The 27,476-nt window shown below is 45.7% G+C and overlaps 1 protein-coding gene across 5 annotated transcripts in view; it reads right to left on the reverse strand.

The window, feature by feature from the left end:
- Positions 1-452: 452 nt before the first annotated feature.
- Positions 453-27,476, reverse strand: part of NT5C2 (5'-nucleotidase, cytosolic II) — a 54,511-nt gene continuing 27,487 nt past the window's right edge. For 4 of the 5 annotated variants that reach the window (XM_042863645.1, XM_042863647.1, XM_042863648.1 and 1 more), the window contains 16 exons: positions 26,898-26,971; positions 12,547-12,664; positions 11,052-11,147; positions 9,936-10,027; positions 9,700-9,757; positions 8,882-8,975; positions 7,869-7,922; positions 6,798-6,881; positions 6,104-6,145; positions 4,986-5,093; positions 4,738-4,804; positions 3,975-4,145; positions 3,209-3,260; positions 2,900-2,960; positions 2,179-2,355; positions 453-2,071 (listed from right to left, as the gene is read on the reverse strand). In XM_042863645.1, coding sequence (XP_042719579.1) covers positions 1,820-2,071; positions 2,179-2,355; positions 2,900-2,960; positions 3,209-3,260; positions 3,975-4,145; positions 4,738-4,804; positions 4,986-5,093; positions 6,104-6,145; positions 6,798-6,881; positions 7,869-7,922; positions 8,882-8,975; positions 9,700-9,757; positions 9,936-10,027; positions 11,052-11,147; positions 12,547-12,664; positions 26,898-26,971 — 1,600 coding nt within the window. In that variant the 3' untranslated portion in view covers positions 453-1,819. Of the gene's footprint in view, positions 2,072-2,178; positions 2,356-2,899; positions 2,961-3,208; positions 3,261-3,974; positions 4,146-4,737; positions 4,805-4,985; positions 5,094-6,103; positions 6,146-6,797; positions 6,882-7,868; positions 7,923-8,881; positions 8,976-9,699; positions 9,758-9,935; positions 10,028-11,051; positions 11,148-12,546; positions 12,665-15,650; positions 16,093-16,198; positions 16,259-26,897; positions 26,972-27,476 lie in introns of those variants that run through there. The other variant, XM_042863646.1, reaches the window with a different exon arrangement.

Genomic DNA, 27,476 nt, shown 5'->3' on the forward strand with positions numbered 1-27,476 from the left:
TCTGTGATTCAGAGCCCTGTAAGGGTGGGATGAGGGAGCCTGGCAGGCTCTGCCTCTGCTTTCCCACCAGTGAATGGGGGCCTGATACCTTCCATTGCTCCAGCCTTGCAACATCTCCCTGTTGCTGGCAGAAATAGCCCTGGGCTGGGAGCAGGCTATTTGTGGGACTACAGAGGCAAAAGGAATGTGCAGAGCTCCCCGCATCGCCCTGCTCACAGCCTCATGCCCTCTCCAGCTGCCGAGCTAAAGCCTGAAGAATCCAAGTGGCTCTACTTGGAGAAATGATGATTAGACATAGCAAATGCCAGCACAGCCTTCAGTGCAAGGATGCAGGGCTGGCTCTGGCATTCCCCTCCAGCTGGAGCTGTTTCCCACCTGCTGCCCCCCACACCACCTGCTGCCCAGTGCCAGCCAGCCCTCAGCCCAGCACCGTGCCATAATGCACCAGGCACTTCTTAGAAACATCACGGTTTATTGACTTGAACAACTGCCACTTCAGTAGCAGCATTTCCTGCTCAGAGGGTGGTGATGTGTATTATTTTTATTTTCTCCTAAGGTACTTTAAAATAGGGGGGGGGAAGAAAAAAAGAAGATTAAATGCGCTTATGGTACTGAAACAACAGTCGAATTCATTACAAGAGGCCCCCCCCACTGTAATCCCTTCACATGTGAACGGCACAGGCTGGAGTCAGGGAAGCTGCACCCATAACAGAGAGAAAGACCAGCAATGGCAGAGCTGCACCATCAGCCACAGCCATCTGGTCCCCACATGGCAGCCATGAGTCACCCCCTCAGCCAGGACGCAGCATCACCGTGCTCTGCACCGGGCCAAAGGCAATGGAGCTGCGGGTGGATGAGAGCCTCCTGCCCAGCACTGTGGCATACGCTGTTTCCTGTTGCAGGGCAGAGCTGCTTGTCCAGCAGCACCCTGGAGACTGGGCCCCTCACTGTGGCTGGTTTTGTCTTTGGGACAGACAGAAGGGTCAGGAACAGGCAGCGAGGAAGACAAGCCAACTAATGTAACGCTAAAGCGGTAGCTTGAAGCTGTGGGGTAAATATTTACTGTTGGAAGGAGAGGAGTTGAGTTGAGAACACAGCGTGCAGCTCTGCTGTTTGGGAAACGCGCTGGCAATCAGGCACTGAATGCTGCTGATGAAAGAGAGTGTGAAACAGGGAGGGGACAACACCGCCTACAAACTGAAATGTGTACAGCTGCAAAATGCACGTAAGAGCCGGAATCCTGCTGCTATCTGTGATGGACGGAGGAACTGAACCATTCACAGGAGACTCTTGCCAAGCAGGGGTGGACGTGGAGCTGGAGGCTACAGCAGCACCCTGGCTAACGTGGTGGGGATGGTTTGAATGCAGTAGAGCAAAGGGTGGCAACCCAATGGCAGGAGCTGGATTGTTGTGTTTCCTGCAGGGCTCAGCACATCCCTTCCTCCTCCACATGAATGTAACAAATGGCAAAAACCGTTTACAGGACACCGTTCGAATGGGAACACATCATGAGAAAGGAAAAAATCACGCAGCATCCCCATGTGGAATGGGAGCAGCGTTACAGCACGGGCGGGCAGCGCCATCTGACTGCACCACCCAGGCAGATCCATCAGCTTGTTGAACCGTCTGCAGAACTGAAAACAAAGGTCTCCTCCTGATTAGTGTTAATTTGATGAAAGTTTCCGGCCGCTTTCAAAACGTGCCTTTGCAGGAATCACACACCCCCAACCCATCACCCCAAGGGCCCCAACATAGGAATCTCCTCCTCATCACTGCTAGAGTCATGGTTTATCTTCAGAAATTCTTTACTTTTTCCTTCTTACTCTTCTTCCTCCTCTTCCTCCTCCTCTTCCTCTTCCTCATCGTCATCTTCATCGTGGCAGTGTGTGATTTCCTGAGGTGCCTGGGGGAAGAGGTTGGGCGGTTTGATCTCACTGATGGAGCGGGTCAGTTGGTGCCGCTTGTAGTCAGAATCCTTAAAATCCACCGAGGTGCGATTGCGCGTGGCCATGGGCGACTCCTTCTCGTTGATGTCCACGTGTGTGTGCTCTACCGTGGACTCGTGTGGCATCTAAAGGCGTAAGAGAGAGAGGAGATGGCGAGGCAACCAGAGCACAAGGCCACCCCATCCTCCCAGTGCTGCCAGCTCGTGGCGTGCCCCCAGTGCCTGCAACTCACCAGGACATGGGCGGCTCTGAAGAGGTAGCTGAAAGGGTAGTAAAGGAGGTTGATGAAGGAGGCTGCATAGAGGTCGGCGTAGCGCATCACCTGGCTGGCAAACAGGGTCTGCCGGGAGCCGCTGCGGAAGAGGCTCCCCATCATCCCGTAGCACATGTCCATGTCATGGGTCACTTTCTACAAGCAAAGGATAGGTTAAATCCCGGCCCGGGCACACGGCAGCACAGAGCCGGCCCTGCCTCAGCGTCACTGAAGGCTGGGGGCTACGTAAAGCCTGCAAGGATCTCCAGTGAGCTTTTGTGTGCTCTTATCCCAAGGCATCAAAGCGCAGCCGGGCCCCAGCTAACAGAAGGGAAGGCAGCAGCGGCACCAGGGCCAGCACCCGCCCCAGGCTGGGACCTCACACGCAGGGCTGAATGAACCGGAGGCTACGGCCCCTTCAGGCACACATCAGCACCCTGCTCTGCAGCAGCGAGCACTGCAAGTAGGTGCTACGTACTTGAGGAAGGAGACCCTATTCCAGACCAGGCTGCCTTTAGGAGTGCCAGTGACACCAGTGAGCTGGGAAGCTCCTCCGTTTGCGTCCACAGACAGAATGGCTTTGCAAAGCCTGCCATGCCCACCCAAAGGCAGAGCAAAGCATTTCAGGGCTGAGCAGTGGGTCGGGTTGTCAAGCCCTTTGGGATCCAAAAGGATGAAAAGGGATTTTTATGATTGGTACCTTAATGCGTCTCTGGATGGAGCTGATGTCAGGGCGTTCATTGCTGCTACTGTCCAGATGCCTAGTTACAGGCGAGAAGGTAAATACATGCTGTGAAAAGCCTTTCAGAACCAGATGTTGTGAGATGGGGGCTTAGGGAGGGAGGCTGGTCTGGAGGGGGAGGTTGGTCTCAGGGGCAGAACCCAGGCCTGAGGCAAAGCTCTGGCAGCAGTGCTGCCAACCCAACCCCAAGGGTTCATCAGAGCCACGCATTAGCTGCTGCTAGGCTGGGAAAGGCAGCAGTACACTGGTCAGCATTTGAACACTCACTTGTATAACTCAGCCAAGAAGATGTCCAGGCTCTGCAACTCTTCAAAAAGGGCTGGATGAGCCGGAAAAGAAAGGGGGAAAAGGTGAGTTTAACCTCAAAATGAAAGGGCCGAAAACAAATGCACCATCCTGCCCACATGACCGTGGTGGGGGATGTATGTCACAGCGTTGTGCAGGGAAAAGGTTTGATTGCGCTCTATGCTATCAACAGAGCTCTGGGATTGGTTTCTGGTTACCACTTTAGTTTTTTGAGGCTGAACCTTCACAGCCCTCACAGAAACCTTCCTACCACTCGTGGGACAATGTGCATAACCCCCAGACCGACTCACACGTCAGCATGTAAACCTGGGAGAAAAGCAGGAGTGCTCAAGGATGGGAAACAGCACTTTGGCAGCAGAGGGAGGAGGAGGAGGAGGAAGGGAGAGGAAGCACCTGGTAAGCAGGGATTCTCTGCAGACTGGAGAGCAGTCATGGCTCAGGTGACAGAGGGTCAAAAAAAATGGCTATCTTGTTAGATACTTTTTACTAGAGAAGACACGGCACTACAGAGACAGAGTTTTGGGAACAAGGTTACAGATGAGCTCAACCCCAACCAGCAGCAGCTTCTCCTCTGGCCAAGTCAAGGCTGGGTGATCAAAGGCAAAAACCCTGGGACCCTGTGAGCAACCCAGCTGCTGCACCAACACCTCATCCCAGGGAATCTAAGATGGGTTTGGGAGAAAGGTTGCAAGACAGTGCGATCTCTCCCCTGTGCCCCCCTGCTGACCGCTTTTGTCAGTCCAGACGTGTAGTTCCTGTGCCAACTCAGGGATCACTAGGAAGGTCCTCCAGCCCTGGCGCTTCTTGGATTTGAGGATGTCTCCGAAGATGTGATCTCCAATGTACAGAATATCCTTCCCTTTAGCCCCCAGCAGGTCACAGACTGTGTCTGAGGAGCCTAAAACAAAAAACAGAATGGCCGGAATGAGGAGCCAAAGGGAAATGCAGGGCTCCATTCTGAGGACCAGGGTTTAGGGATGCAGCTGCTTCATTTTCCTCCCAGAAATCTTCAACTGCTAAACTCAACAGGGCACTGCACACTCACCTTCCCTTGGAATATACACACACCTTCACACAAATGTAGCAGCCTCCTGGCCACGTAACAGTGAAGGAGCCCAGAATGTTATGGACAGCCCTGTGCAGCCATTGCATTTCCCTGGTGCAGCCACTCTGTGCAGCATTCCCAGCTGTCCTCACTGCTGCCAACAGGCCTAGCTGCATCTCTCCCCACTCCCAGCCCTGCAGTGGCATTTCCCAGGCCCTCCCTGGAAGGAAGGGAAGGGCATTGAGGAACAGCTCTCTTTCCTCTCAGCACTGAGCAGCAACAGTTTTTTTGGCGCAAAAGGCACAGAATGATGTGTTTCATGAAACACAGCCCTGCCTAGATTCTGGCATAACACCCAGCCACCCTGCATGAGTCCTCATGAGTGGATGAAGGCCACCATGGCATGTCAGAGCCACTTCACAGGACAAGAAGTGTTCTGCCTCACCTCCAGAATACACGATGCCGTGCTGCAGTGGGCCAGTGTAGGTACCGATCTTCAGCTTCCCGGTCACCTGAAGGAGGAGATACTGCATTAGTAAAGAACAGCTGATGCTCTGGGTCTTTTCTGTCCTACTCTATCTTTATGCACTGCTTCTAGGGCACGTCCAGCCTAAATACCACACTGCCCGCTCCCACTAAGAGACTGCATATGATCCCCTCCAGCTTTTGAGGTGCCCTCCATGTGGTGCTCACCGTGTCCACCTGCCGCAGCACAGTGCCTTCCCCAAAGAAGAGGGGTTTCCGTGCATCCACCAGGATCAGGTCAAAGTAGGACTGCCATGGCCGATGGGCACTGCCAGGCTGCAAAACAAAAACAAACCCTAGAACTGGGTACCCCATAAACGATCACGGGGAATTTAATTGCCCTTAGCCATGATGTTTCTACACAGCTTGTCCATCAAATGCACTGATTCTCCCAGTTCGTGCCTCTGTGGCACTACCCTGTTGCCATTCGTAGAGCATTCATTTGTGGCAAAGCCATCCCAACCCAGGACTGAGGAAGGAAGGCAATGAACAGCCACGCCACAGCATAGCTGTTGTGCAAAGGGCTGCACTAAATGACACTGCTGCCACCATTTCTGAACGTGACAAATGTGACTGTGGCTTCAGCCTTCCAAGGACACACTGACACACTTGCCCAGAGCTGGAAAATGCCTGCACTCTGTTCTACAGAGCGCAGCTGCAAACCACAGCCTTGCCTGACAGACACCAGGCGTGATTTCCCACGTTCTGAAAATTCTCCCTAGGTCTTCCACTTTCATTGCGCAGTGTGAAAACACATCTTTTGAATATGAGATGGTCTCCTAATGAGAGATGGAGAAAGCAGTATAAATTCAGCTCCTAAGCCTCTCTCCGAAAGTTTCAGGGCTGAGCTTCATCCTCAGGACACCAGGAAAAGCATGGCAAACTTTTGGAACTACCATAGCAGAGGCACAACGAGGCCATACAAGAAAGATACTGCTGTTTCACACAACTCTTTCCCTTCCATCAAGACATTTTTTAACAAAACATTGTATAAGATTAGGAAGAAATCTGGCTGTAAAACGCCACAGCTAAAATGCATTAATGCTAAAATAATGTTATCACTAACACAGATTATTGTTTGAGACCAGATGATGCCTCTTTTCTCTTTGTTATATTGTATTTGCTTTGATCCTATTCAAATGGGGCACTAAACAGCAAGCGTATTTTAACCAGATTAAAGCAACTAATCCCATGCAGCTGATGAAGCAGGATTAAAATGCTTTCCAGCTACACAGATAATTAGGCACATCAACTCCTTTTGGAACTGCAGTCTAGAAACCACATACCTTTGGTCCGTGTGGAAAGTCAAACAAGTAAGTCATAATTTTCTGAAAGACAGAAAGTATTCCAAGTTGTGTTTTTATGTAGTTAATAAAGACATACTTCTCTGCTTTTGTCTTTTCAGGCTACAAAACTTTATTTTCAGCATTTACATGAAAATCAGCCTAAGGTTTGGAGACAGAATGAATGGATTGGCCTTAAAGTGAAGGGAAATAAAATGGTGGGTTTTATAATCAAAGAACACATCTGCCTCAGGAATCTGCACGTTGCTTCAGCTGTATCTTGCAGTGCTTTATAATGGCACGTGATCCTTCAGTGATCCTCCTGACATTCAGCCAGCAGCACAGCACACAGCCTGCTCTGGCTCCTGGCCCTCTCCAAGATCATCGGTTTGGTGACCTCTCCCCACTAAGAGCTGTCTCACTCAGAAGAGCAGATTGTCACTTTCTCTTTCACCTTCTTACTCACTTATGAACAGAGGTACAAAGCGACTTAAGCCAGGCCTACCCCAGGTCAGAAACGGAGCCAGGACTATAAACGAGAAGTCTCACCACCTAATTGGCATTCACCACTAAATCATTCCAGCTCAGAAAGCACCCAGTTCCCCACCAAATACTATCCAGCCAAATGCCATACACTAGGCGGGTGGCTTTTGTTTATTCCATTACATACTGATGCACCAGTTCACACAGCACTTACATCTGTGTATTTGTAGTCGCTGTTTGTCACAAGAAACACCTTCCCAACTTCGTTCATGCGGCTCAGCAGCAGTGGCAGCTTCCCCTGCAAGTCAGAGGACAGAACAGTCAGACACAGAGCTACAGCATGGGCAAAACACAGCTCAGCTGTGATCCCATCAGTCAAAACAAGGAAGACACTCCTACCACAACCCTCCAGACCCAGATCTCCTCCCAGAACGGGCCCACAGGAGGTGAAATCTGAGCTCGCATGAGCCACGAGTTGGAGTGTGTTATGATTCCAACCTCAAATTAGGGAGAATTTATTCCTGGAGCTATTTTTACAGAATCGTAAATCTTAGGGCCGTTGCCAGAAGAGCTGATTACCTCACAGGATGGTTTCCTGAGAATTTTGCAGGCATGTAACTAGACACAAGGTTAACTGCTTTAAAGTGGTATTCCACCACCAAAGGAGGAGCCCACAGAGATCATTTAAACTGAATAATGATTATAAAATGATGGGTCCACAGAGGCCCTGCACACTGCAGAGGGCGAAAGTAAGGGAGCTTGCTCAGTTAGATGTGCTGAATACGTATTTTGGGGCTTATCAAAGTGCTGGGCTCCGTTGAGTGTCTCGGGATTTTCCCCTCCATCTGTCATTGTAGGAGGTGTGTAATGCTTTTACTGGATGGTTGAGGAATACTTCTGTTTCAGTGATGCTCATGGGTTACTTTTTAAAAGAGGTCTGCAGCAGAGGATTGCTTGGGCAGAGAAAATGTGGGACTACAGTTGCTTTCAGCATCAAAAGAAACAACGTAAGCCTGGCCAGCATATCCACCTGTGTCCCATGACAACGTTTCCTCTGGCTTTTATATTTTACGTAAAAAAGGCGCGTGTGAATACGAAATCACGTGGATCACTGGCTCACAATAAAGGCTGCGTCCGAACTTTCCACTTTGTCTTTGGTTCTTACAATAGAAATCACAGCGTTATCTGTTCTGTGATGTAGTAAAGCCAATCAGCGTATTTACTTCTTGCCTGCTTACTCAGTACAGAATGTCACGCGGCACAAGCGAAGCAACCTCGCACTTACATCTTTCACCACGTACTTCTCCAAATTCTCAAGAGTCTTCTCCTTGAGCGACCCCTGAAATAGAAACAATAGAATCCAGTGAGGTGATGGAAACTTATGATGTAAGAGACATCACAGTAATGCCAACTTTCACACTTCAAAATGCTGTGAAAGTACAAACCAGGGCGAATCTGAACCAGTGACTCTAGAGATGAGAGGCTTTGAGTAGCAGGGACCATCACAAACTCTGTGATCCATCGATTCCCTCACCATGGTAAATAATCCACTTCAGCATTTTAACCCTTTCAGGAGGGAATACAATAGAAACAAACAAAAAATAGATTTGCCATAGCAAGCAAGACAGTCAACGACCTGTCTCCAACACTGACCATCATAGTGGCCAACTCCACATGTATCATATAACATTGCATAAGGAAAGAAAAACAGATACCCAACTTCTGCATGACTCAAACAACCACAAGTACAACTGTGAGCACAGATCTCCCGTGACAGTTCCCCATCCCACCCCAACAGACTCTCGAATGAGGAAGAACAAGAAGATCAGGTCCTGAACGAGGCATTAATGCTCACAAGATCTACATTCTAAATTTGCACACAAGTGTGCTGAAAAATGGCTTCCTCTGCTGAATTCTGTTTGATGCAGATAGCTTTCAGACAACATCAGATCGTACCATTGTGATATACTGACAATAAAATTGCTTTTTTAAAAATTGTGACAATGTGAAGTTGTGAACTTTAAATGCAAATATCCTCACGGCAACACATTCTAAAACCCACAAATTATAGCAAGGAAACAGAGTGTAGGCACTATAAAAAGAAATAGGAAGCCAGCAGAGAAATACTGCAGTGCCAGAGACCTTGACTTGCTTGCGTAAAACTGCAGTTTATCATTTGCTCACTAGGTGGCAAAGCAAGGCTCTTGCCCAAAAGTGGAATATCTAACTGAAGAGTTACAAACCAGTCCCTCTAACTCATTTATGACAACAAATGTCTCGAGGAGTTCTTGCAATCACCTTGTAATGAACCCAGTCAACAGCATCTCTGACATCTTGGAACATACTCCTGAATGACATGAAGAGGTCTCCATCTTTAAACCCTGTTTCACAGCTGTGGAGAGAAAGAGGAGGTTGCAGCCAATTGCAGGGTTCAAAACATATGGAGCATTTTTATCTTACCACACTCATTTCTTATTGACTCTTTCACTGCAGCAATGCATGTATTACATGATTGAACTTTTCCCTTCCAGTCACAAAACATGAAAAAATGACCCATCACAGCAGTCAGCTGCACAGTAGCACTCTCAGACCTGCAGCTTGTTTTTATGTTTACATCTATGTGAAAGCTAGGAAAATACATACATTGCTGAAACAGCCTTTTAAACTACACTGAATATCTGAATATTTCACTTTTGATTACACAAAGTCCTCAATTATAACTTGTGGTAACTGGCTGAGGAAACTTAGCCTCTCAGCTACCTGCTCAAACGTGGATTCAAAGGACATGGGTTGAAAATGAGCTGTGCAGTGGCTGTAATCACTCTTTAATATGGATGTGGTCTGGCCCAAATACCAGTGTCAGCCAGTACAGTGACACTGGCATGCCCTATGAAGGAGACCCACATAACCAGCCTTGGCTGCACACAAAGAGCATCTCAACAGCACTAAATTCCCTTAATATCAAAAGAATAACAGGTCTGAACATTTCCCCACTGACGCCACTTGAGAGGCATCCAGTGATACTAACAGCAGGTGCATCTCTGTTATATATATTGCATTTTATAACAACAGTCTTACAGTATTATCAGGGTGTCTATACACTGTACTATACATACCTAGTGTACCGGTCACAATTAGTAAAGAAATCCACGAGGCAAGCCAACAGGTAGGTCTCTGTAAAGAAGAGAAGCAAGACTTTAAAACAAGGATAACACCACACAGCCAGCTAAATCTGGGCCCTCTGCCTGAAAGAAGAAAGTTCATGCAAAAATAAGTAAATCAAACAGCTGAGTAAGACACTGGCAAAGCTTTACAGGCTTCAAAGATACAGGGACAGTCACACAGGACTCACCTGGTAGATTGAACAATGTGTTCAGAATGTAAAACCTATCTGTGTCATCCCTCTGGATAAATTTGTTCGGATATTGATCCCGTGTTTCAGGCCTGAGAACAGATAAGGTGGAACAGAATGAAGCCACAAAACATACTGAGGATACAGTAGCTGACCTGCAGAACATAGCTTTAGTAGGGTCCATTAGCAAGTACTATCTCTCTGCTTTAATCAACACCTAGCTTTCCTGTGTGCACTAGCAAAACAGCACCCACTGCACGTCACCGTCACTGTCACTGTGCTGGCTGCAGCACCACCGGGCACAGAGCCTTCATCCTGAGTCAGCAAAGGAGCCAAGCCCCCAGAGGGAAACTGTGGTCAGGAGTCCGCAACTCGACCTTAAGCCCCATGCTGCTGGCTATGGGTATGCCTTACATCATCTGCACTTTCATTGTTTGCTTATCTTAAACTTTCCCCCACTTTCCATGTGCTGTTGAACACCCCCCTGAGCAGCTTCCCGCAGGGCAGTGCAGGGCTGCACTGCAGGAGTCTTGCCTGGGGCCTGCTGCAATTAACTGGCGGTGTGGTAACGACTAAAGTCACTAAATTGTTCTTGTTTCCTTCATTTCTGGAGCTTCTGAAGATCACCTTTGACTCGAGGAGGAAATCGACTGCATTCATAAAGCCTTTTATAAAACGTTGACCTCCTGCTACAGGGACTTACATGCCTGCAATGACAGGCTCATCACCTTGAGGCCCCGGAGCTGGCTCGTGCTTGCCTTCCATCCCTCTGCCTTGCAGGTAGGAGGGGATTTGCTGGGATACATCAAGCTCGCAGCACTGCAGCCCCCTCTGCTTCCCTAAGCACCTTCTCTGGGGCACAAGGAAAGTAAGCAGATGGAAAAGGGTGCAGGAAACGGCATGAGATGCATCACAGAACCATAGAATCACAGGGGGTTAGAAGTGACCTCTGGAGATCAGCAGAGGTTCCTTACAGCAGGTTGACCAGGAAAGCATCCAGGCAGGCCTTGCATAATTTTCTTAGACGTGGCATCAGAAGTCTTCACAAGTCCTTATGCAACGAGTGCCCTACAGATCACATTAAGTCAAAAAGAGCAGTCAAGAGCAAGCACTCACCCTCTGAGGAAATTAAAGCCATGCGCACACACCAAAAGGTTTCCATAGGCATCAACTTTCAGCAGGTTTCCATAGTGGGTATCAAACACCAGGCCTCTGTTAAGAAAGCAATTAACAGTGAAGAGAACAGTGAAAGCTGTGACCATTTCAGTACAAGCTCTTTTCAGTGCCAGCTCTAGAGCAGCTGGCTTGCTTGGCAGGGGGCACCAGACCAAAGCTGCTTTTATTGTGCAGATGGGCGCTCACTTTTTACCTGGGTGCAGGTATGCAACAACAATGCCCTGCATTGCCAGGGTAGAAGATACAGCCGATCTGCTCTGCATGGACTTGAAAGTGGAGCCGTTTAACCTGGCACAGGCTTAGCTGTGCATTTACCAGGACCTCTTCTACAGGGTCACGAATCTGACACCCGTGCTTGTGATCACTGACAGCCTTGCAGGGAGGTGGGATAAGGGAATTTCTCCCCTCCTTTTCATCTGTCAGTCATAGACAAGCCAGATGGGACACAGAAGTATGGCACAGAATGCTTGGGACAATTTTTCCAAGTCCAGCAAAACTCTGTCTCACTTATTTAGTATCTTGCGCCTGAGAAAGCAGCTTTCCCACAGATAAACCCTTTCTGGCCCTTTCCTGGGATGAACAGGAGGGATTTAAGGAGTCTTCATGATGTGCTCATAATGTTTTGTTATGGGCATGGGAGCACAAAGCACCAGTCTCAATGTAAATCATGCAGGCAGGAAGGAAGGAGGCTGCCAGACTAAAACTGGAGCACCAGGCCTCTGCTCCAGCCTTTTGTAAAAAAAAAAAAAAAAGCCCCAGAGGAGCCAAAAGCAAAATCCAGCAAAGACACAAGTGGAAATGGCTTACAGGCACTGAGCTAGATTAAATGCCTTTAAAACAAGCAATATCCTTTTAATTTCTGCCACCAACAGACAAAAATGTAAGAATTCAGTAGCTTTGCACCGCTAACTTGATTTTCCACGTTTGATTCATCTAGGCAAGTGGACTGGGTCAGTCCCACTTTTACTGCTGGTTACCATCAGCTTAATTTTTCAGGATGTCTTATGCACCAGGATGCTGCTGCATCTGGCTTGACAAAACCAAAGGAAAACACATTAATTCATTAAAATAATTATAGAAAAATGTTCTAAGACTTTCTGGCCTCACGGACATTAGGGGCTCCTTCTTCCCAAGCTTTGATTTTGATTTTGTTCCAGGTCCCATTGTGTCTCTGCTGTCTTTGCTTTGAAAGTTATTTTTGGATCGTGACTTCAGCAGCCTCTCCTGCTCTCCTTCTCCTTGCTAGCATGGACTTCAGTGCACAGAGGCCTTCCATGCACCCAAGCAGTCCGCTCTCTTCCCCATGATCTGTGGGAAGCCACAGGCTTCGAAGGCACAACTCTGAACACCTGGCCTCAGTGTGTCACCTCTGAACGTAACAGAACAAGTAATCAAGGCCTCGAGCAGGCTGGGTTGGTATCTGTGAGTCATTTACCTGGTAGGGAATGCAGGATCATACACAAAATTGAGCAGCTCATGAGGGTATCCAATGGAAACTAATCTTTCTACGGTCAGGTCAAATCCAAGAGATTCGTATTCAGGGGATTTATACACTGTACCAAGATGAGATTTCAGTTAGAAAATTTGCACACAGCTAGGGGGTTAAACAAGAAGGCAGTTACAAGTCCCGTTCCCATTCGCCCTCCTCCCTCCTCCACATTACACAGATGCACAAACGCTCCCTCTTCCACCTGCTCAGATCGGGTTTGGTTTGCTGTGATTTCACAAAGCTGGCGAAGAAACCAATACATTTTGGGAGCACATGTATTTGTGGTTAGAAAGCCTGAAATTCATTGCTGCTGTGCTACTGGATACAATCCCAAAGCTTAGCATTGTCTTCAGATTTCATCTCAGGGGAATTTATGTTTGCTGCAGACTAAGTTAGCTTGAAGGTAGAGCTGTCAACTTAACATACGGTTTGTTTGTTAATAATACCATATGGTACTGTACAAATCTGTTAGCTATTACTCTTGTACCAAAATGCTACTCTTTTAGGCAAGCTTGCTGCTCCCACATTTCTTACGAGCTGCTCATCTGTGACATACACATTTGCTCAATGCAAAATGAATGACTAGTTCAACCAAGTCATTCCTACCTTCAGGACTGTCTTCTTCCTGCAAATGACCTTCCCATGCACTGGAAATGTTCCTATTTAATTAGATCATTAAATGACCATTTAGAAGGAAATTGCTGTGTCTCTGTGACAGATGGCAATCGCTGTGTTTCTGTCACAGTGTGTTGACATTTGTTGCATGACACTGTCTTAAATTGGTTCTAAGATATAATGAGGTCAAATATAACCCGTTATTTCAATGAGGCCTATGGGGGTCCAATGGGTCCAGCTGTGTCTCAGATTCTTGAATACGTTGTGTTTTACTCAGTTAAGTTTGAAAACATGTAAGTAAGCTCTTTAGAAGACAGACTGCTTTTCCTGAGAGGTAGCTCACACATCTGTGGGCATCACAATGCCTATCAATGCCCTTGTCTATACTGCCCAGGTAATCACCACCGTATGTATACTGTGGAATACAAAAGCCCAATCTGAAAGGAGAAAACAAACGCATAAAATACTACAAAAATACTAAAAAGGTAAGAACTGTCAAAGAAATAAGACTCACAGTAGCCACATGAGAAGGATCCCATATCTATTAACAATCCAGAAGTATTCTAAAAGTTCAGTTTTCTCATTAAATTCAACACCATTCAAACGCAAAAAGCAAACCAGTAATGTTCTTGAACAGATAACCAAAGCCAAACAATTACCAAGATCTTCAAGCATCATTAGACCAGTGGCAAACATCGTATATCAATAAGAAGATATAACACACAGTGCACGTAGCCTTTTCTGTCCTTTAGGAAAGGAAGGGTTGATTGAGCTACAGGTAGGAATAAGCAATCAAAAACTACAGCTAATGAAGGAAGCAGTGACTGACAAGGCAATCCTGGGGAGTGAGCTAGAGTTGGAGGGAGCAAAAGGCAGTTAGGTGATGAACATTGTGAGAGTGACACCAGAGCATCATCTGGAAAAAGGAACTCCTTTGATGCAGGACAGTAGAGATACCTCCCAGGGAAAACAGTGATAAATACACCTGCACGTACTCTCAGAGGGCGAGAGCACGGCAACGATGCCCACGGTGTGAAGCAGCCTCTATTCCCCACTCTGTCCATGCAGCTCCCTGAGACCACATTGCCAATTTATCCATAAACCATCACTTCCCAACAAAACATCTCTCCCAGAAATCCCTGCCCCTTCAGAACTCACCAACCGCCGTGGCACAGCCGAGCCATAACCAAAGCTCAAGGAGCAAGCTGGCATCTCCTCTGGACAAACAGAGGTGGTTTGTGAGCTTCTCCAGCAGAACCCTTCCAGGCAAACCATAGGGCTTTCAGTCACACAGCCTGTGCATCTGCTCAGTGAACAGCTGACGTGTGGCTGATCGCTTATGCCCTCACTCAGCTTCTTCCCTTCTGTATTTCTCTTACCATCACATTTATCACTGCAAGCCTCCACTGAACTTTCTGAGCCTACAGAAACGAGCTGACACACCAGTAGGAAAAAGGCTGAAGAAAGGTTTCATCATTCCAAGTCTCTGCTCAGACAGTACTACAACACGGCTAATCCGAATTTTAATTTCTGTGCAAGGTAATTATTCCCCTTTACCTCTAAGCTACAAATAGTGCCCCCCGATTCCTCTTGGAATAAAAGTAAGCTACCAGATCATCCATACCTCATGTCCCTTCCCTATTTTTCTACTGTTCCACCATACCTGGGAAACGAGAGCCCTCTTGTTGATACACAAACTACATGGGGACACTGAGCTCCTGGGGATGGGAAAAGGACAACAAGTGCGCCCCAGTTACCACGATACTGTCCAAGATAAACTTTCCTTTAATTACACTCAACTGGGAACAGACTGAGAGATGACTGAGCCCACCTAGACTGCACCACAGCCCGTGCTGCATCAGCTGGTACCAACCACAGCCCACGCTTCTTGTAAGCTTTGTGAACACCTGTTAAAGCAACGTGAGCTTTCAGGCAAACAAGCAATCCATCTCCTTGAGACCAAACACGAATAGGCTAACAGTACTGCAATGACAGCAGCACATCTGGGGACGATGCCCCCGCCACATGCATTAAGAGACTGCTTAGCCTAGATAAAAAATGTATTTTAGTATTGTACTTAGGGCTGGCCCTGCTTTCTCATCTTATCTTCAGGCATCCAAGGAGATAAAGAGAGGGCACAGCAGCATTTTATTCTGCAGTTGGACGATGAAAAAAGTAGCTTAAATCTTTCTGGGAGCTTAAACCTCCCCAGCCCTGAGCTGAAACACAAAGGGAGGAAACTCACAGGATGTGGTGCTGCAAGAATTGGGCAGTTTGCCACGCAGTGAATCCTGTGCTCAGCTCTCCCCTCTGAGCAGCCCCATCCCAATGAAGGTGAAGCAGAACCACCACACCACAGCCCCCAGTGCCCTCACCATCCCTCGGCCCAAAGCACGCAGGGTGAGAGTACAATCGAAGCATGAGTTGCAACTCACCCCAACCTCCTTTCTGCCTTTTCACTGCTCGATGGCTGTGTCCCTGCCACCGTGCCAAGTCCTCTCCTCCAGCGGAAAAGTTATTAAAATCATTTGAGCTTGAACACGGACAGATGCTCCAATGGCTCAGGGTGATGGACACCCCATGCTTGTGCGTTATGTAATTGGGCTTGAGAGAAAACAACCAAATCTTTAAAAAACTGCAGCCAGCTGACAGCATTTCAGCTTCTCCTTCACATCGTCACTTAAAATGACACTAGTGAAAGTTAAAAGCAGGACCCCGGGAGTGAACGCTGCAAGCCTCCGATCTGTGAGGAGTGTTAGGAGGGAGCCGAGCTGCAAGGAGTGGGGTTGTGCAGTAAGGTATGCCATTCTCATGCATTTTCGTGGTTGTTTTTACCTTTGCTGCCAAGACACATACAGTAACAATTTTATAGCTCTCCTGAAAAGGAAAAAAAAAAATAAATCAAAAAAGAAAAGGAAAAAAAAAAAGATTTCTACAGAGGCTCCAGCTTATGCAAAATGCTGCTGCCAGGATTTTAACTCACATGAGGCAGATGCAGATTCAGAGTGTCACTCCAGTCTTGACGGAGTTACACTGGGCTCCCCTGTTAAAGAAAAAAATCAGACTGATTTTAAAACTGCAACAGCTCTGTGCCACGTGGGACGGTGTCGCTGGAGCTGTGTCCTCGAGTAAGCTCGGCAGCCGACCTGGCAGCTATTCCAAATGCACTTACAGCTGATTTATACAGGAGGCACAGTTGGTAATCGTGCATCCTGCAGGCAAAATTCTGTCCTCATATCCACAAAGCAGCCTTAGATCATCAGCTCAGTGGTAATTAGAAGGATGAGGCTACACGTGCATTGCCCGAGTGACATAAACCCTTCAGGTTTCTCTTGGACATGGAGCAAGTGACTCAAGAAAGGGTCTTGTGCTCTTTTGGGGGCTTTGCCATTATTGCCCATCCCTCAATTGGTGACAGAACACTGCTGTCAGGGCGCTCCACTTCTTTCACAGGATGAAACACCTGCACATATCAGTGCAGGGGACCCGGGAGACTGAGTCAGGAGCTACTCTGGGAACCTGAGAAGAGAATTTTGCCCTCCCAGCAAGAGCCTCAAACATGGAGTCAGTCTGATGCAGCACATCCAAATTCAATCGCGCCCTTTAACACTTACGTTTACATTTGAGCTTCTAAGTGTAAAGCATTGAGGGATGAACCAGTATCAATCCTGCACATCGTTGCAGTCTACTGCAGTGCTCTGGTTTGCAAGCACGCACAGGAAGAAGACCTCTTTGTAACTTACAGGTATGCATGGAGTAATCAGAAACAGCTTTTGAGATCAAATTGGCACTAAATGCAAAGCTGGGCAAGTTGGAATAACGTTGCAAAAAGGACCCACAGAAGTATGCAGATCTCCTGGAAGGCTGCTCTGAAGATAAGTGTTTAAAGCTTGTACCTGGAGGAGATAGCAGTGGGCTACCAGTGAGCAGTGGCTCAGTTTAAGCTGTGGAGAAGAAAGCCCTTTAAGGGCTGCCCATTTCTTTCCTTGTTCCTCCTCCCCACATACAAGTTTTCAATTCACAAGCAGGGCAGCTTCTTGTGGTTCCTTGAAGAGTCACCCCTCCATCCCCTCAGCCAGCCCCTCCAGGCTGAGAGCCCCAAACAGCCCCAGCCGCCCCCTGCATATGGTGCCCAACCTGCCTGCCCCAGCACCTGAACATATTCTGCCTCACATGCAGGTGTTGAGAGCACTGTCCAGGTGGGCTTCCCTGTCCTTGGCCCTGGTGGGGATTTGGGATTTGAAACACTTTAGCCTTCCCTCACAGCTTTGGCTGGCACAAGACTACAAGACTTCCTCATTCCAGGTGTTCAGATAAGATCAGCATTTCTCAAACTACAGGTGATGACCTCCTCTGATGGCTTGCAAGAAGCTTAAGGCACGCTCAATTTTCAGAAATTCTACCCTCTATCTGGGTTCTCTGGAGATGACACGATAAGTCAAAAAGCAGACAGATAATGTGAAGGGTTGAGCCTCGTCTCTGAAGCACGGGAAATGCAGCCCAATTACTTTGTGTTAAGTCTTGAAGAACTGAAAGTGAAATAACTAGAAACAGGTTATTTCAGCTGCTGCTTATCCCCCAGTGGCCGGGGCATGCAAATCCGGCAGTTAGGACCTATATGGGCAGGAACAATAGCCAGGTTTTTGTACTTCTATACAGGCACAGCATGCATAATTAAGCTTGTGCAAACACATTTCTGAAATTACCGCATGTAAAGAGTAGGATCAAAGTCCTGCTGATCTGAAGAATGGATCGCATTCTGAATTGCATCACAAATACATATCAGTAATGCATTGTTATCAGTGTTGTGCTGATGAAAAGTGCTTAGTTAAAGCCCTGAGAATCGAGATGTCCGTTCACAACCCATCCCTCGTGGCAGTAAAAATACCTATGGAACCTGCCCCACCATGGTCTACCAAATGGGATCTTGGGTGAGCATCCCAGACCAGGACAGATCTCTCTCCACTGTTCTCCATCCGTCAGCACGTTTTCTGCACACAGCCCTGACACCGGGCACACAGCCCCACGTACCCCTGTGCTGTACCACCAGATCTCTGGTGTTCCACACCACCACCACATGCTCTGGCACTTCCAATTGAGAATCCAGAAGGAAACTAAGCAACCAATCCCAGAGGTGCTTGGCACCGGACTTAATTAAAAAATAAACCCCACTGAAGCGACAATTCCAATTAAACACATTGAACAATTAAACGGACTGGGCAAGGGTTCTACAGAGCCATGGTTTGAGGAAAGCCTGTCTCAGCTGTAGGCCCAGAGGTCTGAGGCTCCCCAGACATAACCAGATAACGATCTTAATTTACACGCCAAACCCCTTCTTGGGAATCTCCTACCATCAGTTTGCACACACAATTATTAAAGAACAGGATTAATGCTCTAGGATAAACATGACATCAGCTTGTGCTGTGGGGCTTTTTCTAACCAGGGTAGCTGCAGTCAGGTGCTGGCCCTCAAAACGAAGCCTGAGCTCTGTGCTACTTCTGCCACAGTAAATGCAGGCATTTCACCTCCCAGCACCCCCACTCCAGCACAGGGAGAACACAGACACAGACAGGAAGGCCTGGTTGTGCAGAGCATGGATCTCAGGCCACCTCTGCCCAGCACAGCATGAGGAGATGGGCCTGCTCTGCTCACGCTGCTGGGGGCCCACATCTGTGCTGTGCTGACCTGGGGGCTCATTGCCTGCAAACAAACTGGTAAACGTGCCTGGTCATAACCTCAAGAAATCCCAAGGGACAGCTCGTACCTTTTAAGCTAGGAACGTGGTGAATCACCCAACTGTCATTTGTTTATGGACTTGGCTGAACTGTGACCATAAGAGATTCGTCTGAGGTCAAAACAAGTTGAAAAACAGCCAGGAATAGAACCCAGCTCTCTTCAATCTCACTGTTCGATTTTAACTACTAGACCATAAATAAAACCACACTTATTATGCAAAACAAAATTGTAATATTTCAGCTTCTCTTTAAATTGAGACTGAACAAACAAAATGGCTACGAGCAGCCAATTTTTCAATCTGAAATGGGAAGAAATCACTGTCATATCGATCATAACTTTCATTTATCCAAATAAACCCAATTAAGCACAGCTCTGTTGCGTGCAGCAAGACAAAGCTGAGCTTTTAGCATGTTTCAGTACTTAACGCACCGCTTCTATTTCACTAGAAATTACGTATTTGAGGTGATCAGCAAACAAGAACTCAACAACACCTCCAGCTGTAGTTTTGTATGCCTCACACACAAGCTGCTCTCTGCGCATGAAGAGCCAATCTTGCACTGAGCCCTGTGCAGCCACAGATGTTCGATGGTGAATCTGGTAACAGGAAGCACGGCAAGAGTCACCGCACATTGGAGGGCCAAACCTTTTAGATCCTGTACATCTGAGCTTCCCAGTGCCCTTTTGGACAGCCCAGCGCTGGTTTTGGGTGGTAATCAGAACACCCCTACAGAGGAGAACAAAGGCTCTGCAGTTTGCAACTGCAGCAGTGCCCATAAAGCAGCTCGGCACCCACTCTGCAGCCTCAGAGTGATGGAAAATTCCTTACCTCTAATGCTCCTGCACACATTCCCAAGTGCACAGCACAGCTTTCAGCTCTAAAACCTCTAACCTGGAACTGTATCAGCTCCTGTGCTCCCACTCTGCATGCTAAAAGGATCTGTAAAGACAGCATTTGTTGTTGCTCTGAAGACTGACCCACCATTGTATGATCGGCTTGGCTCTGAATTGCTGGATTTGTACACTTCTGATTGCTTTAGTGCTGTGTTTCTACTTGTTTAACATTAAAAAAAAATGTTGTCAAGTATCATCAGCTTAAACTCTTCCCAAAGCAGGTTTGTTAGTGTTCTCATTGGTAAATGCTAGATATTTTTAGCTTTCTGCTGCTGCATTTTATTTGCCTTTGATGTAACAAAGATTGGGGCTGTTTGGATATGCCTCAGAGGCCAGCAAAACAGAGCTTCGTCTTGGAAACATTGCTTCTACTGAATAAAAATACACGGCTTGAGGTAACAACAGCACTGAGGTGACATTCTGCATGTAGAGAGAAACAATTCAGACGGACTCTGCATTTCAAGAAAATTCAATTTCTCAATTGTAATCATTGGCATAACATTCCTTTGCTCTGGAACAGTATTTTAAAGATGACTGCACAGTCACCTGTTCTTTAGGGAAATTTTTCTTACAGTTTCCCTGGCACAAGAGAATCTTTTTGTGCTTAATGAGTGGCCTTCATAATTCACCTCTCTCAGATACAGCCCACTGGAATCATAATCCCATAATGGAAATATCCCACCATTTCCATGGAAACAAACTACTGTGCCAAAATATGGGCTTAGTGCTCAATAAAGACTTCCTGAACAGGGAAGAAATAGTTGCATGGGCTTCACGTTGAAAAATAATTTGGTTGCATCTAGAAATAAAATGACTTAAAGGCACAGCAGCCATTTATAGTCTATATCTAAGGCATTATTCAGGCTTATCAGCACTCAAGCAGATGAGACTTGTTACTTCTCTCCATATCGTTTCTACTTGCCTATTGATGGCCTTGCTCACTTTCCCTTTGGATATGATTTTTAAAACAGAAGGAAACAAAACTCAAGGTTGGTGTAGGAGTCTCAAAGTCAGGTGTTCTCCACATCCATCTCCCCCACCTCTATCACATTCAGTGCCTGACAATATTCACTTCAGAGAGTGGTCCTCTAAAGCTACACTTTTAATGTGTTTAACGGTGTGCACCTGGGCATACATGTAGCACAAGTGCCCATGCCATCAATGAGCCACATACACAAGCTTTTCTGTCACAAAGCACTAGCACACATGATTTCGGAGTTAAATCCTGTGCTCTCAGCTTTGGTTCCTCCTACAGAGAAAGCCATCTGCTTCACCACTGGGGTATTTGCAACTTAATAGTACTTCTATAGTGGTACAGAGATTACTAGATAAGGGCATCTATTAGATTGAAAAATACCTCCATGCTTCTATCTGTCTGGCAAAAGCAGGAACTGCTGACCCAGCCAGTGTTATTCCCATATTCCTGACAGCAAGAGAGCAGAGTATCACAGCCTTTGAAACCTTCCTTACACTGTGAGGACTTGTTCCTCTCACAGCTTCTGTTTAATGCTCCAATTTTTCAAGAATCCACTGAAGGCTGATGAACAGTTTGTCAGGAGGTGATTTACTGGGACAGAGCAAGCAACACATGCTTCTTCCTCTCCTCATTCCCAATGCCTGCACACTGAAAAGCCACAGCTCCAGATCTCGGGTTTGGAGCAGTATGCAGCTTTACATGGACAATCTTCTGCAAGCAGCCACCCAAGAAGAGCAGGGACAACAGTCACCCTTAGCACTGCACCGGTATGTAAAAAATATCCAGCTCAAAGCATACTAGGAACAACTTGACTTCTCCATCTGCCTTCAGCTTTAAAACGCTAATGGCCAAAACAGCTTCTGAAATCTGCAAAATCTGCACCTGTTAAGACTGACACATGCAAACATGAAAATGTAGACAGCAGATGTGCAAGAGTTAAAGCATCTCTCAATGTCTGCAGGGACAGCTTGAAGGCCACTGTTGTCACATCTACCACTCCCCCTCCCTAGTCACCACACTTCTAAATGACACACGGGGCTGAGTTACTCAGAGACCTGGGATAAAAGTAGAACTGATGAGCTTTCAAGCCCAGAGTCCTTACACTATGATGGAACTGATGACAAACCTTTAACCTAAGCAGGAGAGCTCTGTTAGAACATTTGTATTTGAGTTAACAGTAAACATGCAGCAGTGGCATCTGAGCAGAAGAACAAATATTTCTTTGTACCTACTTGCATTACAAGCTTTGTTAAGTGTTCAGCTCAACCTTTCATGTGTAAAACTCCCACGTTTATACTGTGTTTTTCATCTGCGTAATCCAGAAAGTCTCACACGAGGAACAAATTCGTCAGTCCCATTTCTCAGTTATGGAAACCGAAACATACAAAGTGATACAACTTAACAGAGGTACAAACACTGGATGGACTCAAGAACTGGTTCTCACCTGCCACCTTTTCTTGCAGATCTGCAGCCAATCCTACTGACTGTTTGGGTGGATCTTTTCCAGAGCCATTATGTAAAGTCAAATGTTTCCAAATAAGATGTAGGTGTGTAAAACTTCCCTCACCCCCAGACCGCACAGTTGGCTTAGGCATGAACGTGAGGAAGGGGCCAAACCTGTTTACGCATGTTGCACTTTGGAGCAAGTTGGGAAAGGCAGCCACAAACAATGACTAAAGCTGCCTTTCCCATGTGATGAGAAGGGAAATGCTGCAGCTGAAAGCACAAGCAATTTTGCAATAAAACATTCTCAGTGCACCAAACCTTGGCATTACATTGGCAATGTTTCCAGGACACGAGCTACATTCCAGATTATGTTGAATTAATCATATTTGCACACAATAAAAACAGTATTTTTCAAGCTTCATTTCCCCTTCTTTTTAATTGAAACAGTTTGCAGTCGCTACTGATGATTTCATTATAGGTTTATAGAGAACATGGAAGCAGCAGTAATTTAAGTACAGGGAAGGCCTCCCAAATGAAAGCATCCTGCTTGCTGATCTTATGTCTTATCCACTTTGGAGATGGAAGATAAAATTTTCAGCATGGCTCTAACGTCTGGACAAGGGCGGTGGTCACAGAGGAATCTTTCCAAGCACAACCCAGTCTCTCATGCTTACTAACTCCATCTGCCCATGGTCCGGTGTGAAATTACAGCCAGTCCAAAAACCTTGCTGCTGTAACCCTGTGCCTGTCAAGGGACATCTATCCACAACCTCATTGTGCAACCCATCCCATGTAATACTCAGGAATGCTAAGGCCTTCTGCATTACTCAGATCCAGTCCTAATAATTACAAGCGTAGCTCACCCTGAGAAAGAAGCAGCCAAACAAAATTTCTCCTAAAAGCCATTTCTCTCAGCTGCATTTCCAAAGGGCCACAAGAGGCAGGTGGAAAGGTAGAACTGATGTCCAACAAAGATTTTGGAGCCTCTGGTATTAGAGCACCTTGCACAACAACCCAGGGAGCATTGTGAGCTTCCATATGCATAGGAAACCTCGTTCACCCCATGAGGATTAATCCTTGAGGGGAAAGGCAGAATCTAAAACCTGCAAGAGTCATTTCAATTTGCTTCCATTTTATTTTGAGCTCCTAGCGGCCAAATTATTTCCAGCTGTAACCACAGTTAAATTCAGCAATTTAATGTTCATAATTTCTCAGAAGAGGAGGCTAAAACCTTCAGGCTCTTTTCTTCAAGAAGACTTTACATGCCTAACCCACCTCCAATAACAGTATTTCTCAACCCTATGCAGGGAAAGAGACAAACATGACAAAACATAAAAGTTATTAACAAGAATTTAAAGTTTAACTTAATTTTGACTAGCAAACAAAATCACTGTAGCAGTGCTGTATCAGCACTTGAATCTTTTTTGTTATCAAGTCAAGTGGTCCTTTAATTTAATAAGGTTAAGAAATACTACCCTGTAAAACAAATGTCTGGAATCATATTTTATTTGCACTGTAACACGATGATACTAACACTGTTGTCAGATGGCAGGCTGATGCTCTCAGTCATGCAAGTAGCAAAATGCATGATTGCTGCAGCATGTGTGTAGTAGGTGTTACTACATCCATACACACTTGCAAATGGAAACATCACATTCCTACCAAAATCAGCTCATTTCAGACAGAAATCAATGTTATTACGAGTAGGTTTGTCTGCTTAAACTCATATAAGTACAAAACCATCTCAAGCTTCTAAAGTCCAGAACGATTCTGACTTCTCTAGTACTGAACCACCTCCTGAAGAGCCTTTTGAGGCTATTGATTTGGGAGGAAAGAGAGTTACTGTGCTCTCTTTCATTGACACATCCTCTTCACAAGATGGGCAATTCAGGGTGTTCAAAAATAACCAATCTGCTCCTAAGCTGTCAAAATCTATGACTGGCAGCTACAGCATGAATGCCATCAGGTTATAGATGATGTGAAAGCTCATGAAAGAGCGCAGAGCAAAAACACCACACACAGTTTTAGGCAGGTCTAATGGCTCTGACTGCTGTCAATCACTGAATAAAAAGATTATGCTTGGGATACTTCTAAACAACTTTACAATGTCTGAAAGTACAAAGGTAGAAAATCAGATGAGGATACTGGGGGAGCTTCCATTCTTCTTCCTTTGTCTATTCACACAAGTAATGAACAGGCCTCCAAAATGCATCTGCTCACTATACATCATCTGGTATGCAGACACTATTTCCAAGTGTTAAACTGTGTATAAACTAGCTTTTGATAGATGTGTGTATAAATAAATATACATATACAAATCAAGACGGTAAATATACCCATGTGAAAGAGTCTGTGGGGGATAATTTGCCCAGACAGAAAACATGATGGTGTCTTATGAATGCACTACAACGTATTAACGTAATACTTGACCACTTCTTCATTATAATTCCAATTAATTAATTGCAATAATATTTTAACACTGTGTTTTTTAAAGCCCCTGCAATTAATAAATGACTTTTCTTTTGTGCCACAGTTACACATAGCAAATAATGGTCAAATAACAAAAGCCCACGTGGAGAAGAAAGGATGATGGTGAGACAGTAACAAGATGAAGACGTAGTTGATAGTTTTACAGTTGATTAAAACAGAAAGGGGAACTAGGTCTTAGCAGGCACAAGGCTTTTCATCTGAAAAAGGCTACCCAGCCTAACTATATTCTTACAACTCCCTGTGAAACGACCTACAGCTCTTTGTTGTACCACAGGAGAAGGCACAACTTACCCAAGAGCAATCCAGATTTCCTGTTTTCTGCTCAGATCCCATCTTGTTTCTTTTTTTGCACCATATCCTGTCACTCAGCTCCCCTGAATGCACCAACTGCCTGCTGAATTGTATGGCTGTGACCTTCCAGCCTTGGAAGCCTCACATTTCCACATCCCAAGGAACCGATCAAGGATGCTTGAAACATTTGCATCTTTCATCAAACTGAGCATCATTTTGTGGATAGCAACACATTTGCTCTGTGTTTACGGGAACATGCAACACTTGAGTAAAACGAACAGTCGGAGGAGTGAGGACAGCGCTGAAACTCTCCTTCTGTCTGTTAGCAACACGCTTCTTGTTCCACTGGGATCACCCGCGTCCTTGGAAATGCTGCCAGTTTGTCAAAGTAAGTTGTTTTTTCAGTACGGAAGTGAAACCCACAACTTCTTTTTTTGTTGTTATTGTTTTTTTTGTTTTTTCTTTAAAGCATTTGTTCTTGAACTGTTTTGCACTCCCTAAAAGCCTGGCCATAAAGCTGCCACAGCTGGGAAATGCAAACACAGAAAGCGTGCGCCTGCAGTCGTATCTGAGCCCTCTTTGGAACTGTATCTGGAAAATCCAGCACAGATTAACTGTGATACACTTTATGACTTAAAAAGTGGCAGGAACTTTAAGCAGATTTATAAATAAGGTGTTGAATAACCAAACCTTTTACATATAACTAGCGCCTCATTGACAACTGCTTGAAAATAAATTGCACCAAAGCAAGTGACTGAAATCTGAACCACAATGACTTGCCATAGCCTCCAAACCTGCTTTTTGAGCACTGTGTCCAACCATGTGAGCACAGGGAGCTTCTCCTAACTTTTGCTTACCTCTTGCACTGCCCACAGCATCTCTCACTTACACTCAGTAGACACACTAACTAGGTGACCATACTTGACACCATATTAACCTAGTATTAGGTGACCCTCTTATTCTACTTAATGCATCTCAGTGTATCCTCAGTATTTTAAGTTGAAATATCAAGAGTGATAGAAACTTTCTATCCATAACCTTGGAAGTGGTAGTAGAAGGTAGAATTCTGTGTGACAGCCTTAGTTACAACCTACTCTACCTGACATCACAACCTAGGGAAATGGAAGTGGGATTTTTATCTTTTCATTCCTTAAACTATGTAACATCATGTAAGTTTGATTACACAGAAAACTGTAACTTTACCCTTTCCTCCAGCAGAAGTCTCAGAGAAGTTGCCTATTGAGTGTGAATATTTGAAAGATGGAGAAGTCCTGCAGAAAATTTTATGAAACTACAAGTCTTATGCAACCTCCCAAAGACTATCTGCTATTAAGAATGGGCAGTACTTTCTTAATTAACTTGATCAGCCAATACACAGTGCTCCCCTGCCTTGCTGCTTCTCTACAAATGCATCGCTGATGCGGCCAAGAGAAGAGTAGGAAAAAAGAAAACTTATTCCAAAATGACCCTCCCAAGATGCAAGAACATCTGCTGACTAAAGGTGTAGCCCATCACACGCTCTAAGGATAATAAAATCACACAGTTATTCAAAACCGAGCTTTCATCAGGGACAATAGCAAACTGCAGTGGAATATAAGCAAGTAATTATACTTTTCAAGTTTCAGTTTCCTTTAAACTGTACTAAAGCTATGTGGCTCATGACCAAGTACAACTTCCAGATAACAAATTAAAGAGAAACACCTGAAATGAAAGTGGAATGAACAGCGAGTTACATATTTGCTAACACAGGAAACACCTGCTCACTGGAATAGCCCAATCAATTACTGGTCTTCTCTCAACAAGAAGTAATATTCCAAACTAAGTCAGTGATAAAGAGCAAGAAGATACTCACCAGCAAGCGTATAATCCATATCAAAACCAAAGCACTTGATCTTTTCCATAGCTAAACTTCTGTTTACAAAGACCCTGTAAAAAGAGAAAAAACAAAGCCACTGCTTTGAGTATTTTCAACATAACCATATTTTAGAACAAATACATTCTGCCTGGCGTCATAGGTCAAAACCAGAATATACCTGAAAACAGACCCAAGATTCATTTTTGGCCATGAGTCCTCCTGAAGCAAAGCCATGACTTGCAGGGTTATTCTAATTATTGGTATGCTGTCTAGAGACATACACGCATGCATGCACACACACATGGTTTTGCATGTGACCTGCAAAAATTCCTAAGAATAGAAGTGCAGAAGCTCCTGAAGCAGAATTCAGAGTTCAAGTGGAAACAGAAGATAGCAAGCAATACAGTTTGCGTGATTAAAATCAGAAACTACAAAGAGGTAAGAAGGGAAGGAAAACAAAACAACATTTCCATGAATAAACTCACAGCATTCAAACCCTTTTTGGAACTCTGTCTGGAAACTCAAAGCAAATACTCATTACCACATTTACATCAATATGATTAACAAGCATTTAAC

Source organism: Lagopus leucura, unplaced genomic scaffold (genome assembly GCF_019238085.1).
Source record: "Lagopus leucura isolate 7727_CA_CO unplaced genomic scaffold, USGS_WTPT01 Super-Scaffold_741, whole genome shotgun sequence".
Lineage (NCBI taxonomy): Eukaryota > Metazoa > Chordata > Aves > Galliformes > Phasianidae > Lagopus > Lagopus leucura.